The sequence below is a fragment of the Microtus ochrogaster genome, chromosome 6 (genome assembly GCF_000317375.1).
Source record: "Microtus ochrogaster isolate Prairie Vole_2 chromosome 6, MicOch1.0, whole genome shotgun sequence".
Taxonomy (NCBI): domain Eukaryota; kingdom Metazoa; phylum Chordata; class Mammalia; order Rodentia; family Cricetidae; genus Microtus; species Microtus ochrogaster.
The window spans coordinates 69,561,028-69,577,209 of NC_022013.1; the positions used below are offsets into that span (position 1 = coordinate 69,561,028).

At 48.2% G+C, this 16,182-nt stretch overlaps 3 protein-coding genes across 7 annotated transcripts in view; all 3 read left to right on the top strand.

Moving 5' to 3' along the window:
- Arhgap30 (Rho GTPase activating protein 30) overlaps positions 1-3,099 on the top strand; it is a 23,720-nt gene extending 20,621 nt beyond the window's left edge. The window contains exons 10-11 of the mRNA XM_005348821.2: positions 324-637; positions 730-3,099. Of these exons, the coding sequence (XP_005348878.1) occupies positions 324-637; positions 730-2,331 (1,916 nt within the window). The 3' untranslated portion in view covers positions 2,332-3,099. The remainder of the gene's footprint in view (positions 1-323; positions 638-729) is intronic.
- A 1,215-nt stretch (positions 3,100-4,314) lies between these two features.
- Positions 4,315-14,057, top strand: Usf1 (upstream transcription factor 1). Of its 5 annotated transcripts, none has more exons than XM_005348814.3 (12): positions 4,318-4,462; positions 8,347-8,523; positions 9,041-9,133; positions 9,851-9,900; positions 10,208-10,323; positions 10,828-10,929; positions 11,802-11,997; positions 12,366-12,453; positions 12,592-12,650; positions 12,776-12,870; positions 13,100-13,228; positions 13,418-14,057. In XM_005348814.3, the coding sequence occupies exons 3-12, from the start codon at positions 9,126-9,128 to the stop codon at positions 13,505-13,507; spliced, it is 933 nt and encodes a 310-aa protein (XP_005348871.1). In that variant the 5' UTR covers positions 4,318-4,462; positions 8,347-8,523; positions 9,041-9,125; the 3' UTR covers positions 13,508-14,057. The 5 variants fall into 5 exon arrangements, with proteins under 5 accessions (XP_005348870.1, XP_005348871.1, XP_013202394.1 ...); XM_013346940.2 differs by having other exon boundaries at positions 8,347-8,476; XM_026779848.1 differs by lacking the exon at positions 4,318-4,462 and adding an exon at positions 4,479-5,064.
- Positions 14,058-14,308: 251 nt separating this feature from the next.
- Positions 14,309-15,665, top strand: Tstd1 (thiosulfate sulfurtransferase like domain containing 1). Its single transcript, XM_005348816.3, has 4 exons — positions 14,309-14,469; positions 14,653-14,775; positions 15,253-15,415; positions 15,506-15,665. Exons 1-4 carry the CDS (start codon positions 14,409-14,411, stop codon positions 15,555-15,557), a joined length of 399 nt encoding a protein of 132 aa, XP_005348873.1. The 5' UTR covers positions 14,309-14,408; the 3' UTR covers positions 15,558-15,665.
- The last annotated feature ends 517 nt before the right edge of the window (positions 15,666-16,182 follow it).

Consider the following 16,182-nt stretch of genomic DNA (forward strand, 5'->3'; position numbering starts at 1 on the left):
ATTTAGAAGGCATAGATATCTTGATCTCTGTGAGTTGAGGCCAACCTGGTTTACTTAGTCAGTCCAGGCCAAGTAGTGCTATGTAGTGACACCTTGCCTCAAAAACAAAGAAATACACAAACACCCCACAATGTTGGCACTTGAGTGAGAATAAAGAGAGCTATCAGTAGTGAGCCATTCTGGTCAGAGAGGAGGAGCCACGTTGACTAGTACATACCAGGAGTGTTGGGCCCCTAGAGTATCAATGTGAGGAATACCCATACCTGAAAGCGTTGGGGCTGACCTTGACTTTTGGATTTCTGAAACTGTTTTTCTTTCAACAGATGAGAAGTCGGAGACAAGATCAGCCCCAGGTCCCCTGGCTGACTCAAACCCAGCAGACATGACTCCTGCCCTGGAGGACTCCTTGTCCCAGGAGGTGCAGGATTCCTTCTCCTTCCTAGAGGACTTGAGCAGCTCAGAGCCTGAGTGGGTGGGGGTGGAGGATAAGGAGGTGGCCAAGGCAGAAGCCGCAGGAGCAGCAGGAGCAGCAGGAGCAGCAGGAGCAGCAGGAGCAGCAGGAGCAGCACCTTTCTCCCTTGGGGAGGATGACCCTGGGATGGGCTACCTGGAGGAGCTCCTGGGAGTTGGGCCTCAGGTAAGGAGGAGCTGTTCTGGGTATTTGGGTAGTGTATAGCCTAGAGAGTGGCTAGGGCTACCTGGTTCTTAGACACAATGCTTTGCCTACAGGTGGAAGAGTTTTCTGTAGAGCCACCCCTGGATGATCTGTCTCTGGACGATGCACAGTATGTCCTGGCTCCTAGCTGCTGCTCCCTCGATTCTGCTGGTCCCACACCTGATGTGGAAGAAGAAAATGGGGAAGAAGTCTTCTTGAGTGCCTATGATGATTTGAGCCCCCTTCTGAGCCCTAGATCCACGAACTGGGAGGGTGTAGGGAGTCTGGAGGAAGAAGCAGCAAGATGTGGGAAACAACCTCCGACACAGGCTGAAGAGAAACAGACGTGCCGGGAAGCTGAAGAGGACAAGGAAGCTGGGCCCGGAAGCACATCGGCTAACAGGGAAGATGCTGAGGCAACTCCAGAGGCCGAGATGGAAGCTGATGAGGAAGGAGAGGAAGGGGAAAGAAGCCAAAAGGTGATGGGTAGTTTTGAAAAGGGGAATACTGAAGAGATAGAGACCATGGAAGGAAATTCCAAAGGTCAAGAGGTTGAAAGTATAGAGACCAAAGATACGGAGAAAACAAGAGAAGAGGATAAAGACAAACAGGAAAGAGAGAGTGGGAGAAAAGAAGGAGCCGAGAAAGGAGAGGACACCCCTGTAGAAACTGGAATGGATCCAGAGCATCTGGTCCAGGAATACCTGCTTCCTGGAGAGAGCTGGGAAGTGGTACACAACCAAGAGACTGAGAAAGGCAACAAGGATGAGATCAAAGGACTGAGTGGGAATACTGACCACCAGTCAAGAGAAGACCAAGGACATAGTGCAGATAGTAGAAGTCCAGTAGAAAATAATGATAATGGGGAGGAAGGGGAGGTCAACAAGGAAGAAAAAAGTATAGATATAGAAACTGAAGGCAAGAGAGCTGTTGGTGACCACTTAGAAGAGGGGGCCCTCTCTGAAGAGCCAGGTGCAGAGTTCCTGGAGGTTGACAGTACAGAAGAAGTCAATGAACAGTCTTCTGAGATGGAACAAGGTCCTCCACAGCCATCTGAACCAGAGGGGATGGAGGCTGAGGGACAGCTCAGTTCTGAGGCATGTGACTTGTACTCTTGTCCCTGTGGTTCAACTGGTGGTGTGGGTATGCGTCTGGCTTCTACCCTAGTTCAGGTCCAACAGGTCCGCTCTGTTCCTGTAGTTCCCCCCAAACCACAGTTTGCCAAGATGCCCAGTGCAATGTGTAGTAAGATCCATGTAGCACCTGCAAACCCATGCCCAAGACCTGGTAGGCTTGATGGGACTCCTGGAGAAAGAGCTTGGGGGTCTCGTGCTTCTTGGAGGAATGGGGGTAGTCTTTCCTTTGATGCTGCTGTGGCCCTGGCCCGGGAACGCCAGAGAACTGAGGCACAGGGAATTCGGCGGACCCAGACTTGTACTGGGGGTGGGGATTATAGCCTCAACTCCAGAACCTCTCCCTGTAGCATGATTCCTGCCCATTCTTCCCGGCCCCTTAGCTGTCTGGAACTCCCACCTGAAGGCACAGAAGGGTCTGAGCCCAGGAGTCGGCTTAGTCTGCCCCCTAGAGAGCTTCACCCCCCTGTCCCTCTTATGTCCCCTCAGCGTCAGACATATGCCTTTGAAACACAGACTAACTGTGGGAAAGAAGGGCTGTGAGTAGGATGGGACAAGAGGAATCAGAAATTTATCACCAATCTCTGGAACCCTCACCTAGCTGTTGTTGCACACTTGGCAGCTGAAGTGTCCAATTCCGTAGGCTTGGGTCCTCCAGCTACTTGTTTTGACCACGGGAGGCACTGCCTTGGTGGGTTTACTTGAGTTTGTGTTAGACACAAAGCACTTATCTCATAGCAGAGGCTTAAGAAATATAAGAAGATTTTATTCCCATGAAGTTGTGATTATTAATCAAAACATAGGGTAGGTAGAAACTTATTATTTTTCTTAAATTTAAATACATGGGGGGGGAATTCCAGTCAAACTCCTGCCCTCTTCCGAGGCTGTGAACATCTCTTCATAGAAGCCCAAGGCAGATGTAAAAAAATACAGGGCCAGATACAGAATTGCTCACTCTGTTTTATTCCCAGATCCTTAGCTATCTCCTGACCCTTTTAGCTCCAGAATTAGGGGAAACACATCCAAGAAGCTCTTTAAAGTCCTCAGTGTTCACTGAAGGAAATGAATGGCATCTTCTGCCTTCAATTATTTGCAGAGGAAGTCCTGTACAGATCTCTCTGGTCTTTCTTTTTCCCATTACAATAACCTCCTATTTCAGGAAAGGGATGTCTGGTCATCACTCTGGCCCTGGCACTGTTTCTCTGCACAGGCGGGAGCTAGAGGCCTCATTTAGCCATGATGGCTGTTTGATAATAAAATTGAATTTTTTATACTTAAATAGTGTATGGACTTACTCTTATTAAAGTCTTGGGGGGAAAGGTCTCACATTTGAATGTTGCCAAAATGTATATATCTTGTTTAGATATTCTTTCTCGGTTGTCATGGGAACCTGGAGCTAGAAAGTAGAACTAAGTTCGTGATGGTCAAGAAATGAGGAAGAGAAACCTGTATTTACATAATGTTCATCTAATGCCAGGAATTGGGCTAGATTTATGTGCATAAAAACTTTGCTCTTGAATTTATTCAATCTACTTAATTTGGTAAAGTTGGTATTGGTATTTCCATTTTACAAATGAGAAAATTAAGCTGTAATTAACTAAAAATGCATGCTTATCAAAGATCTCAGGGTAAAGAAGCGGCAGTTTCCAATGGCACACGCCTTTAAACTTAGGCACTCAGGAGTCAGGGGCTGGGGAATCTATGTGACTTCAGAGACAGCCTGGTCTACATAAAACAGTTCAGAACAACATAGTGATCCTGTCTCAAAAAAAAAAAAAAAAGCATCAGTTGAGGATTAATATCGGGGTCTGGAATGGTTTCAGAATCTGAATTCTAGCTATTATATGTCACTATTCAAAAACCATGATGGGGGCTGGAGAGATGGCTCGGTGGTTAAGAGTACTGACTGCTCTTCCAGAGGACCCGGGGTTCAATTCCCAGCACCCACATGGCAGCTCACAACTGTCTGAAGATCTAGTTCCAGGGGAACTGACACCTTCACACCAATGCACATAAAATAAAGTTAAATAAACCATAAAAATATTAAAAAACAAAAACAAAAAACCATGATGGGTATAACCCTGAATGAGAAAAATGGTAATCAAAATTGTCACACATGATGCTCAGAAAAACTGGAAGCTATGAAGCCTTTGGGGGATTGCTGACGCTAGTACCCAGATCTACGTAGGCCCAGAAATGTCCCAATGCCCACTTGGAAACCCCTCAAAATGATGCCCTGATCCAAGATGGCGTCCCAAATTGCCCTTGTTAAAGATGGCGCCGAAGAACGCCGTTTCTCCCCCTACTTTCTTTTAGCGGAACTAAAAAGGCTCCGCCTAGCACCAAGATGGAAGTACAGTTTAGACTTTTTCCTGGTTCTTGTTGAAAAAGCTGGAACTCTAGCGACGTCCCCAAGGATACTGCTTCTCTTCGGGGTCCGTAAAAAACTCGCATCCCCACGCCGGCTTTAGCGCGCCTCGAAGTTCGAAGCGAACGGAAACCGGGCGGTCCTGGGAACCCAGCGGTCGGCTAGGCGGGTCGAGGAGACACTTCCGCCCCTCACCAATATGGCCGCAGGCTGCGATTGCGCATGAGCAGCTGTCTATGGAGAGACCTAGATCCAAAGAGGGAGAACGCTGCCGGGAGAAATTGGCGACTAAAGCGGCCTGGGTCGGTGAGTGCCTGGGAGCCAGCCGGCGTCTGGAGACGAGGTGGAGCGGCCAGGCGGGGCAGCTTTGGTGTTGCTTCATTGTGTCAGGCCAGGCAACGCCTGGGCACGGAGCCTTTGTTTTGGGGGAGGGGGCCGTGGCCAGCTCTTTATCTCCTGCCCTGCTTTGTGGGCCGAGCTCGCTCCCCGCGCCGGAGTGCACACGTCCCACCCTCTCCGCAGTCCTGGAGAGGTTCCCCTGCGTCCTTTTCCGTCTCCTCTGCGGAGCAGCCGGGGCGCGGGGCGAGCAAGGCTGGGCCAGCGGGGTCAGCGCGCGGGCTTCGGGGCTCGCGCCTGGCGGGTGCTCGGCTCCCCAAGCGCCTCTTACTAGTTGGTGGGCCTGCAGGGTGACGCCTCGTTCTCCGGCCAGGTTCTGGCGCCTGAATTCTTTCGGAACTTTATCTTTTTTTGTTTGTTTGTTTGTTTGTTTTGCCTTTGCGTCCTTACTTGGCGAGGGCGTTTGCTGGGCCCGCCTTTTGAGCGTGCAAACCACAACACCCTATGCTGATTTCTGTGTCACTTATTCTTAATGCTCAGGAAACGCTTCCGGATGTCCAACCAAGGTTTGAGTAAGTAGCCTAACGCCGTTGCTGGGTGGCCTCAGAAGTTGCACTGTCTGACAGTTGTGGGTTATACAGTTACCTCCTGTGCCTGGCCTTCTCCCTTGCCGCCTCCTGCAAGCCATGCAACTAGCTTCGGAGGTGCCCTTCCTCCTGGCGTTTGAGGATGGAGACCTAGTGGTCCCTAAACACTGGCGCTGTCTCTCTTTGCAGCATTACTTTGGACGGGCAGTTTCACTTTCAGTTCCTCTTTGTTGTTGTTATTGTTACCATTTTCTTTGCACGCGGGCTTTTCCAAGGTGATTTATCCGCTAAAGATTTTCTTTGGATTAGCAAGGTTTGGAGGATCTTATTGGTAGAGAGTTTACAAAAATCTTGCCCTTTCTTGCTGAGATTATTTTTATTGCGTTGTACTGTGCAGCTGTTTCTGGAGGCATCTGTCTGCTCAGTTCTTTGTTTTTCCGGTTCTCTGGCCGGGTGTCAAGAGTTCTAAGGCAGAAACATTGTAGACAGATTCCTCCCCCATTGTCTTTTCTCCTTCAGAACCCTGAGCCTGGATTCTCCCCCACCCCCCCACTCCCCAGGCTTAGTTGATTTGGAGTTGTCATGGCAACATTTTTAGCAACTGTGTTTCTCTACAGGAAGTCTTGATGAATAAAATAAAGAAGCCTTGAATATGTTGCACTTGGGCTTTAGAGCTGGTAACAGATGCTGTAAATCTGGACTATCCCAAACCAACAGCCCTGACAGTAGAATGGTGCCCAAGAGCCAAATCTAGGTTTTGTGGTACCTGATGATTTTCCAGTGGCAAAAAGAGGTTCCGATTTTCCCTTTAAACTTGAGGACTGGAATTTCTTTTTTCTTGTTATTTTATTTTGAGACATCTCACTTTTGATGATCTTCATATTGTGGAGGCTCTCACTATATAGAGCCCTGGCTGTCTTGGAACTCAGTATGTAGATCAGAATGTATTGGAACTCAAAAGAGATCCACCTGCCTCTGCCTCCTGAGTGCTGGGACTAAAGGCATGCACCAAAACGTGTGGTGTGGACTAGAATTTCTTTAGTTTTTACAAGACAGGGTTTCTCAGTGTAGTCCTGGAACTTACTCTGTAAACCAGGCTGTCTTTAACTCAGAGATCTGTCTGCCTCTGCCTCCCGAGTGCTGGAATTAAAGGTGTGTACCTTCAACACCCAGCATCAGGGAACAGGGTGGGTGTTATTTGATCATGGTGGTCTAATATGGCCCTGCTATTCCTATGAAACTGCTGTCGTAGCAGACTATAATAGCTTTAGTAATAATCCATAATTGCTTCAATAATGCACCTTGAAACACATTATTTCTCAGCCTTCCAGTATAATTATCTCCTTCCTCTCAGAGTTTGAATGACTAAGGAGGAACGGCCAGACGGTGGTGGTGCATGTGTTTAATCCCAGCACTCAGGGAGGCAGAGACAGGCAGGATTTCTATGTTGGAGGTCAGCTTGGTCTACAGAGTGAGTTCCAGGACATCCAGAGCTACATAGAGAAGCCCAGTTTTAACCAAAACCAAAAGAAAAAGAACAAAGAATATTATTTTAAAAGTTGCTTTTAAAAAAGTTCTGGTACGCCGGGCGGTGGTGGCACACGCCTTTAATCCCAGCACTCGGGAGGCAGAGGTATGCGGATCTCTGGGAGTTCGAGGCCAGCCTGGTCTACAAGAGCTAGTTCCAGGACAGGCACCAAAGCTACAGAGAAACCCTGTCTCGAAAAACCAAAAAAAAAAGTTCTGGTGTGTGTGTACATTGTACATACAAGCATGTGGTCTGTGTACCTGTGGAGGTCAGAGCAGAGCTTTCGGGACTTAGTCTTATCTTTCTTGGTTTTTCAAGATAAGCTTTCTCTGTAGCTCTAGATTGTAGTAGGCTTTGACCGCCAGCCCCCAATCATGACACAGAAATTTATTATAAGTTATGAATGTTTGGCCTTATCTTATGCTTGTTTTTACTTTCTTTTTAATTACTCTGTGGGGCTGGAGAGATGGCTCAGCGGTTAAGAGCATTGCCTGCTCTTCCAAAGGTGCTGAGTTCAATTCCCAGCAACCACATGGTGGCTCACAACCATCTGTAATGAGGTCTGGTGCCCTCTTCTGGCCTGCAGGCATACACACAGAAAGAATATTGCGTACATACATATAAATAAATATAAATAAATATTTAAAAAAATTAATTACTCTATGTGTCTTTTACATCATGTATCTCGATCCCCTTTATTTCCTTATCCCTTTGAATCTGCCCTCTGCCCCGCACCCCTCCACAAATAAAACAAAATTTCAGAGGAAAGGGGGAAAAAATTAAAAATCTCCATCATGAAAGCTTCAGTGTAACACAGTGCGTCACACAGTAAACCCCTTTCCCAAATATCATTGCTTCACTTGCAAGTGTTCATTGTAGAGAGTCATTAGTCTGGTGCCTGACCTCTGGTTTCTGCTATCCTCTTTTTTTTTTGGTTTTTCGAGACAGGGTTTCCACATCTGTAGCTCTGGAGCCTGTCCTGGAACTCCCTTGGTAGACCAGGCTGGTCTCGAACTCACAGAGATACACCTGCCTCTGCCTCCCGAGTCTGCTATGCTCTTGATGCTGGGCTCCCACTGGAACTTCTCTTGGTTATCCTGCTGTCCCTCTGTGTTGTGGAGATCCTGCAGTTTGGGGTCTGCAGGTTAGGTCCCTTTACGTGCTCCAGCAGATCATAGATGAGGTGGATGCTGGGCTTATGTTTGTTTCTTGTTAGCTCTTATAACTTATAGTAACCTGTTTCTCTTCATCTATGTTTTGCCTTGGGGCTTTTTTCTTAATGTTGTATCTTATTTTGCTTTTTCCTCTGTGTCTGGCTGGTTGGCAGTGCCTGGCTTCTGGCCCTGGGTGTGCCCCTCTCTTTCTCCCTTATTCTCTCTTCTCCAAGCCTAGATTCCTCTTCCTCCTTGTTCTATCATCTGCCTGCCAGCCCTGCCTATCCCTCTACTGCCTAGCTATTGGCCGGTCAGTCAGGTCTCTTAGGCAGGCAAAGTGAAACAGCAACACATCTTTACATCATTAAACAAATGCAGCATAAACAAATGTAACACATCTTTGCCTAGTTAATGTAATATTGCACATCAATAGATGTCCTGGAGCTCACACTGTAGCCCAGGCTGGCCTCGAACTCACAGCAATCCCGCCTCATTTTACCTCCCCAGTGCTGGGATTGAAGGTGTGGATTCTACTGCCCAGCTTGCTAAGCCGTCTTAACAGCCTGATTTTTCTCTTTGGTTCAGAGGACAACTTTAGGGTGTCGGTCCTTGCCTTGCTACCTTGTTGGAGACAGTCTCTTCACTGCTGCATTTGCCCCCCGACTTCCAGGGATTCCCTGCTCGTCTGTCCATCGAGGCGTGCTGTGACTTACAGGTGCTCACGACGGCGTCCCTGCTCTCACCGCTGCGCCCCTTTCTTGTGTAGGTTTAGGTTTCCATTCCTACAAATTCCTACAAAAAAGTGCTTTTGTCCCCGAGCCATCTCCCAGTTTATGGTTTTTTGTTTGTTTTTGTTTTTGAGACAAGTTCTTGTAGCCCAACCTGGCCTAAGACTTGCTTTGCAACCCAGGGTAGCCTTAAATTCCTAATTCTTTTGCCTCAACCTCCTAAGTACTGGGATTACAGGCATGGGCAAGCACACCTGGTTCTTTTTCTCTCCAAGGTCTCATTCTGTAGCCAAAGCTAGCCTCAAACTTGCACCAATCTTCCTATCTTCTCATTCCCTTGAGTGTTAGGATTCTCGGAGTGAGCACCGTGTCTCATGAGAATTGCTTTTCAATCACTGCGGGCCAGCCCTTGCCATCAGAATTGGGGAAACTGGCTGTCCTTTGCAGATAATTAGTTTATTTTCCTGGCTGTGTCTTCTTGGAGCCTAGGTTCCAGAACTTGGAAAGCTGTTCAGTTGCCTGGCCTCACTGTTAACTATAATTTCCACCAGGATTTAGCTCTCAGACCTTTCAGTCAGGAGATACGAAGATTTCCAAAAGGAGACCAGATCCTCGGATGAGCTCCCTCACAGAGAGATGAAGGGGTAAGTGGACAAGTGGTGTCTGGGATGAGAAGGGTGACCATGGGGAATGCAAAGCGGCTAAGAGTTTAGATTCAGGCAGAACTGGATTTGGGTCCCCCAGCTCCATTACTCACCCGCTCTGTGATTTAGTTTTAACTGTAAAGTAGGTATTATTATTGATTTCATATGTTGTTATTAGTATCATCCATTGGGCGGTAGTGGTGCATGCCTTTAATCTCAACACTTGGGAGAGACAAAGGCAGGCTGATCTTTGAGTGTGGGGCCAGCCTTGTCTACAGAACAAGTGCTAGGACAACCAAGACTACACAGAGAAACCCTTTCTTGGAAAACCAAAAAGAAAAAAAAAGTGATTATAGCCTAATTCTATGTGCATAGCAAACACTTAGTTCACTAGTTTTTTGTTGTTGTTGTTTATTTCATTTTGTTTTTGAGACAGAATATATCTTTACATAACCCTAACTGTCCTGGAACTCACTATGTAGACTGGGTTGGCCTCAAAAATCACAGAAATCTGCCTGCCTCTGCCTCCTGAGTGCTGAGATTAAGGGCATGCGCCACCGTGACTGGCAGCAATTATCTGTTGTTTCCTGGCAGTAAACGCTGTCGTTACCTAACCTGACCTAACATCTGTTATGGATGCTCTTGAGTTTGGGAGCCATGTTACTAAGTCAGTGAGCGTCTCACATTTTCCCTTTGTTTTTGTTTCACCACAAATAGGCAGCAGAAAACAGCTGAAACCGAAGAGGGGACTGTGCAGATTCAGGAAGGTGAATGCTAAAATCAAGACCATGCACCCATTGTAGCCTCCCTCCCTCCTCAACTGACTGGCCCATCTTCTGTGTACCACGGGTCTTTTAAATGCGATGCAAGTAGAACAGAGAGAAAGGCAGTTAACTCATAGATCTTTCTTTACCTCTTTTCTTTTTTTTTAAAATTGATTTTATTGAGCTCTACATTTTTCTCTGCTCCCTTCCTTTCCCTTCCTCTTCAACTCTCTCCCATGGTCTCCATGCTCCCAGTTCACTCAGGAGATCTTGTCTTTTTCTACGTCTCTCTTTGCCTCTTTTAATTTAGGTGCAGTGGCTACTGGAGAGGACCCAACTAGTGTAGCCATCGCCAGCATCCAGTCAGCTGCCACTTTCCCCGATCCCAACGTCAAGTACGTCTTCCGAACTGAGAATGGGGGCCAGGTAAGGGAGGGGGCCAGGTGACTGCAGATGTTACCTGGGCTTGGGCTCAAGGGAGGTGCCTGGACACATTTGGGGAGCTGTGACTTGGAGAATGAGATGGAACTGTACTATTGGGGTGAAATGTTGATAGGAGGCTAAGATAGAGGTTGGTATGGGGCTGGATATGCGAAAGCCTCAAAATGAGGAACGAAGGGACAAATAGCTGAATCTGCTTTTGAAAGGTCCCTGGGACTCAATCCAAGAGGCACTTTTTTTAAATTTTTAACTTTTTTTTTTTGGTTTTTTTGTTTTTGAGACTGGGTTTCTCTGTAGCTTTGGAGCCTGTCCCTGGGACTAGCTCTTGTAGACCAGGCTGGCCTCGAACTCACAGAGATTGGAGTGCTAGGATTAAAGGCGTGCGCCACCACTGCCCGGCCCAAGAGGCACTTTTTGAGAGGGCCTAGGATTCTGGATACTTACTCTTGTCTTTTCTTCCCACCCCTCACCCCTCTTCATTGCTTCTAGGTGATGTACCGGGTGATCCAGGTGTCTGAGGGGCAGCTGGATGGCCAGACAGAAGGCACTGGTGCCATTAGTGGCTACCCTGCCACTCAGTCTATGACCCAGGTATGGGCATAAGCTGTGAGAGGACTAGAGAGCTCTTAGCACTAAGAGAAGCTACGGAGCCAATAGGAAGGAGGGGTGGGGTTAGAACAGTGGGATGCATCTTGGGTGGCTTTAACTTAAAGGACTGGATTCAGATGTATTCAACCTTCTGAATACAAATTCCCAAAATGATTGTTTATAAATGTTTGTTTTCATTTAAAGGGGGGATTAATTATAAATGGTTAACGGTCATAGTTAATCTCTTTTAAGAAAGGGGGGAATATAATATAGAAATGATACGTTACATTGGTATGGACTTTGGTTTATTGATACAAATTTACAGTCAATTTTGTTATATGTATATTTTGATTTGTATTAAAATTATAAATCGTCATTTATAATAGTCAAACTTGTCATTTAAGTATTGTCATTGAGACATGTCCCTGTCATCTACAAAGATCATGCCCATGAACAACACAGTTGGGGCTGGAGAGATGGCTTAGCAGTTAGCAGCAGTTCTGAGCACTTTTTGCTTTAAAGAGAACCTGAGTTCAGTGCTTAATATCTGCATGGTGGATCACAGCCATCTGGTTTCAGGGTATCAAATATCCTCCTGCCTCCTCGGGCAAAAGGCATACATATAGTATACATACATACATACATACATGCAGGCAAAGTACTCCTACATATAAAAATAAGTCTTAAAAGACTCACACAGTTGAATTAAAACGATTCATATTTTAAGTAAGGATAGTTTTGTGTTGGGTTGCATTCATAGCTATCTTTGGCCACATGTGTTTCTCCTTCCTTCTGGTAAGGGATAGAAACTTCAGGGTGATAGCGTAGAAATATGTCCCTGACTGACTGGACTCTGCTCTCACTTCTCTTCTCAGGCAGTGATCCAGGGTGCTTTCACCAGTGATGATGCAGTTGACACGGAGGGAACAGCTGCTGAAACACACTATACTTACTTTCCCAGCACTGCAGTGGGAGATGGGTCAGGGGGTACCACGTCTGGGAGTACCACTGCTGTCGTTACCACCCAGGGCTCAGAGGCACTGCTGGGACAGGCAACCCCTCCCAGTACAGGTGAGAATGGCAGCCAGAGGGGCTACTGTGGGATGTGGCTGGGGGCTCTGGGCCCTAGCACTTGACTTAGTGATTCTAAGATCAGGGTCACTGGGTGGTGATCGCACACACCTTTAATCTGGGCACTTAGGAGACAGAAGTGGGCTGTTAGAGAGTTTGAGGTCAGCCTGGTCTACAGAATGAGTTCCAGGACAACCAGGGCTTCACAGACAAAGCATGTCTGAACCTCTCCCTCTGCAAAATCAGGGCATATAGTGAGTCTGAGCTGCTTTACCAGCAGGTGGTAGTATGTTCTCAAAAGGGTCCTAAGGTCTTGGTGAGGCTCCTGGCCCTAGGTCCTGACAAAAACCTAACTCACGCCGTCACAGGTCAGTTCTTTGTGATGATGTCGCCACAAGAAGTACTGCAGGGAGGGAGCCAGCGTTCAATTGCCCCCAGGACCCACCCTTATTCCCCGTGAGTGACCTTATCTCTCCTTAGTCGTTTTGAGTGATTTTAATGCCTGCTAAAGATTGTGTAATTCTTCACCCTAAACAGTCTTTTTTTGCTTGTTTATCTTTAACTTGGTCTGGTCACCCTGGGTCTCTACCTCAGGAAGTCAGAGGCTCCCAGGACAACTCGGGATGAGAAACGCAGGGCTCAGCATAATGAAGGTAGGGAGTACCCAGGTGTGAAGCTGGGCGCCACCTGAGTAGATCTGGGAACTGCAGGGATGTGTGAGGGGGCCAGGGCTGCTCATCTTTCACGGAGTCACTATGTCCTCCACTTTGCCCCACAGTGGAGCGCCGCCGCCGGGACAAGATCAACAACTGGATTGTGCAGCTGTCCAAAATCATCCCAGACTGCTCTATGGAGAGCACCAAGTCTGGCCAGGTCATGGAAAGGCCCTGGTAGCAGGGAGGAGGCTAGGGTTCTGTCTCCTGGCATTATTTTCAGAAACAAACGGTGGCAAGTAGTGTTCACGGCACTCCACTTTTCCTCATACTCTCTGAGACGATTGTCACCACCCTGAGGGGCGTGGGCTGGAAGTATGAGTGTGCTCTTGGACAGAAAGCGGGGTGTGTTAAGCCTTTGTCCTCATTTTGTTGACTTTGCCTTGCAGAGTAAAGGTGGAATCCTATCCAAAGCCTGTGATTATATCCAGGAGCTGCGGCAGAGCAACCACCGGTTATCGGAAGAATTGCAGGGGTTAGATCAGCTGCAGCTAGACAATGATGTGCTTCGGCAACAGGTCAGACAAATGCCAGGGCAGGCCCCCTTGGCAGCCCTGTAGCCACTGACCCAGTTTGGATTCCCTAGAAAACACTTCCCATTGCCCTCCTCAGCACTGGGTGTGTGACTGAATTTCTGCTTAGCAGTATCAGTTTTTCTTTTGTTTTGTTTTCCTATCCATTCCCCTTACTGCCTCCTTTCTGTGCAGGTGGAAGATCTTAAAAACAAGAACCTGCTACTACGAGCTCAGTTACGGCACCATGGATTAGAGGTCGTCATCAAGAATGACAGCAACTAACTGTGGGGATGCAGGGGCTTTGGGCCCTAGAACTGCAGAGAGCCTGGGAGCAACAGGCTGAACCCACGCCCCTTCCCTTCACTGCCAACTTCTGGCGTGTAGCGGGGAGTCTGGCAAGCGTGTGTGTTAAACACGAAGTGGACCTGTCCTGACAGCCTCGCCTGCTCCCGCTGTGTGGTCCCCGTGCCCTGTGCTCCTTTGCACACTGCATGTGCCGTATCCATGGACACTGGACACATGAAATCTGGGCTTGCCTTGTGCTTGCTTAGAGTGCCCAGCAGAGGGTCCGTGGACACTCTGTGGGTTTAGCACTTCTACTGGTTCTTCCTTTCCCTGGAGCAGGAGCTAAGATATGCACCTGATTACTCTGGGGAGCAGGCTTATTCGGAGATGGGGGAAGGATGCTAAGTGGCTGCTATCCCATGAGTAGTCGAGGGGCCAGTGTGCAGCTGGGGCTTCTGCAGAAGTCTCTGAAGCCAGGGAGAAAGATAGGCAGGGGCTCACCGAGAGCCTTCCCCTTCTGGGGGTGGTTCTTTTTATTTCTTTCCTTTTTTTTTTTTTTTTTTTTTTTAAAAAAGATAAAATTGTTTAGAGCCACAGTTGTCTGTTTTTCTTCTTTTGTGGGGTTCTGGGGGAAGGGAAAGTGCATGTTACCCTTTGACCAGTAAGGGTTGGGTCACGCTTCGGGTGGGGTGTTAGTATTCCTATATTCATTACCCAGAGCATGGGTACCTGTGCCAAACCTGGATGTCATTTCCGGCCTACACTGGGCAGATTCTAAAGTGTGGACTGGTTAGAGTTGTCACCAACAGGTGCTCCTGGGGCTCTGCGGGTGCCAATCAGGTGCTGCGCTTTGCTTCTATTTCCTGTCTCCCTGGTTGGACTCAGGGAGGGAGGGGGTATGCTGCGGGTTGCATTCCTGCGTCTCTGTCACACAGTTGCTGCTGGCACCATGACTGGAGGTACTCGAGAAGGATTTGGGGGTACCTGGGATGTGGGAGTGGGGCTGTGTATGCTGGTCCCCAAGAGGAGTGTAGGGGTGTGACCACAGCTCCACTGGGTTGGGAAGCTCCCAGGGAGAGGGCGCAGACCACAGGTGTCTTGTGGTCCCCCAGCCCTTGACTCTTTCCTGTCGTCTTTCTCAGTGCCTACGGTCTCGTTATCTGAACTACGGTCACTCCTAGCCTCAGGCAGGGCCCGGCTCTTCGATGTTCGATCTCGGGAGGAGGCAGAAGCTGGTACCATCCCCGGGGCACTCAACATCCCTGGTATAGCATTTCTTGTATTGGCAGACTGCCAGTCCGAGTTGGTCTTAGCTAAAGGGGCCTCACTCAGGATAGGGATGATGCTGGTAGAGATAGAGATGGCCTTATATGTGTTCAAGCCAGCCCTCGGGTTCCCTAGAGAAAAACCGAATGGAGAATCCTGGCAGTGGAACTAGCTTATCCAGTTTGAGGGGGCAGCAGGAGCCAGAGGGGTAGATCAGCCCCTATATACATGGCTTGCCTGAAGCTGGATTCCCTAATCCACCTGATCCTCTACCGCCTCCTTAGGACCCAGAAAGCAGCTGCATTGTTGGCCTAACTTCCTGCAATGGCAGGCTCTTCCTTGTCTTTGAGGTTGGGGTGGGTTGGGGCGTGGCCACCATATGTGGACAATCTCTGCAGACCGGCCAGGACTCTGCTCTTGAGGTCCACATTGTGACTCCCAATGTGCCACTGGCTCTCCATTTTGTCCTCTCTCAGTGTCTGAGTTGGAAAGCGCCTTGACCATGGACCCAGCTGCTTTCCAAGCTTTGTACAGTGCCGAGAAGCCAAAGCTTGAAGACAAGAATCTCGTTTTCTTCTGTCAGCTGGGCAAGCGAGGCTCCCAGGCCACACAGCTGGCACAAGGTCTTGGATACACAGGGTACGACAAGGCGTGAGACTTGCTGACTGGGGACTGACTGGGCACGGCCTACAGGACCTATTCCTTTCTCAACATTCTTTTTCTTCACAGGGCTCGACACTATGCTGGGGCCTATAAGGAATGGCTGGAGAAAGAGGGCTAGGTAGAAGGCTTAGGGGTTGTGACCCTTCTCATAACCACCTTGCTGGGTTGCACAAGCCCTTATAGTGTTTTGTACATGAAAAACTCAAATAAAGAACATTTAATCAAGTATTACAAGCATTTAATTTGGTAGGTGGACAAAAATGGTTCCAATGTTCATCTAGTTCTGAGAGTTTATTGTAGGATCCTTGTCCATTCGTTTGTCTGTTATCTGCTACCCAATCCAAGCAGTTTGCTAAACAGCTGAAGTGGACCAAAGGGCAGCAATGTCCAGCCCAGAATGCATATCAAGTAATCACCTAATAGCTTTAGAGTTTTGAAACTAGGTGTGTTCAGTCCCAGTTACTTGGGAGGCTGAATCTAGTTCAGTTCCTGGCCAGTCTGGTAACAAGCAAGACTGAAGAGCTTGTTCTGGCCCAGGCATGGTGGCACACGCCTTTATTCTCAGCACTCAGGAGGCAAAGGCATGTAGTGGGAACAGCAGGCTGAGTTTCTGCCGCCCGGCTCATGGCCGCCTGGCTAGCTTATGCCCCAAAATAACAACATACAAACTGGGCTGGAGAGATGGCTCAGTGGTTAAGAGCACTGCCTGCTCTTCCAAAGGTCATGAGTTCAATTCCCAGCAA

Excerpts from the sequence above, each read along its gene's own strand:
- Tstd1 (XM_005348816.3), top strand. The coding sequence starts at position 14,409 with ATGCTGCGGGTTGCATTCCTGCGTCTCTGTCACACAGTTGCTGCTGGC. Across the intron at positions 14,470-14,652 it reads TGCTGGCACCATGACTGGAG|TGCCTACGGTCTCGTTATCT; the intron begins GTACTCGAGAAG and ends CGTCTTTCTCAG. Across the intron at positions 15,416-15,505 it reads CAAGGTCTTGGATACACAGG|GGCTCGACACTATGCTGGGG; the intron begins GTACGACAAGGC and ends TTTTCTTCACAG.
- Usf1 (XM_005348813.3), top strand. Across the intron at positions 9,901-10,207 it reads GACTGTGCAGATTCAGGAAG|GTGCAGTGGCTACTGGAGAG; the intron begins GTGAATGCTAAA and ends CTTTTAATTTAG. Across the intron at positions 13,229-13,417 it reads ATGATGTGCTTCGGCAACAG|GTGGAAGATCTTAAAAACAA; the intron begins GTCAGACAAATG and ends CTTTCTGTGCAG.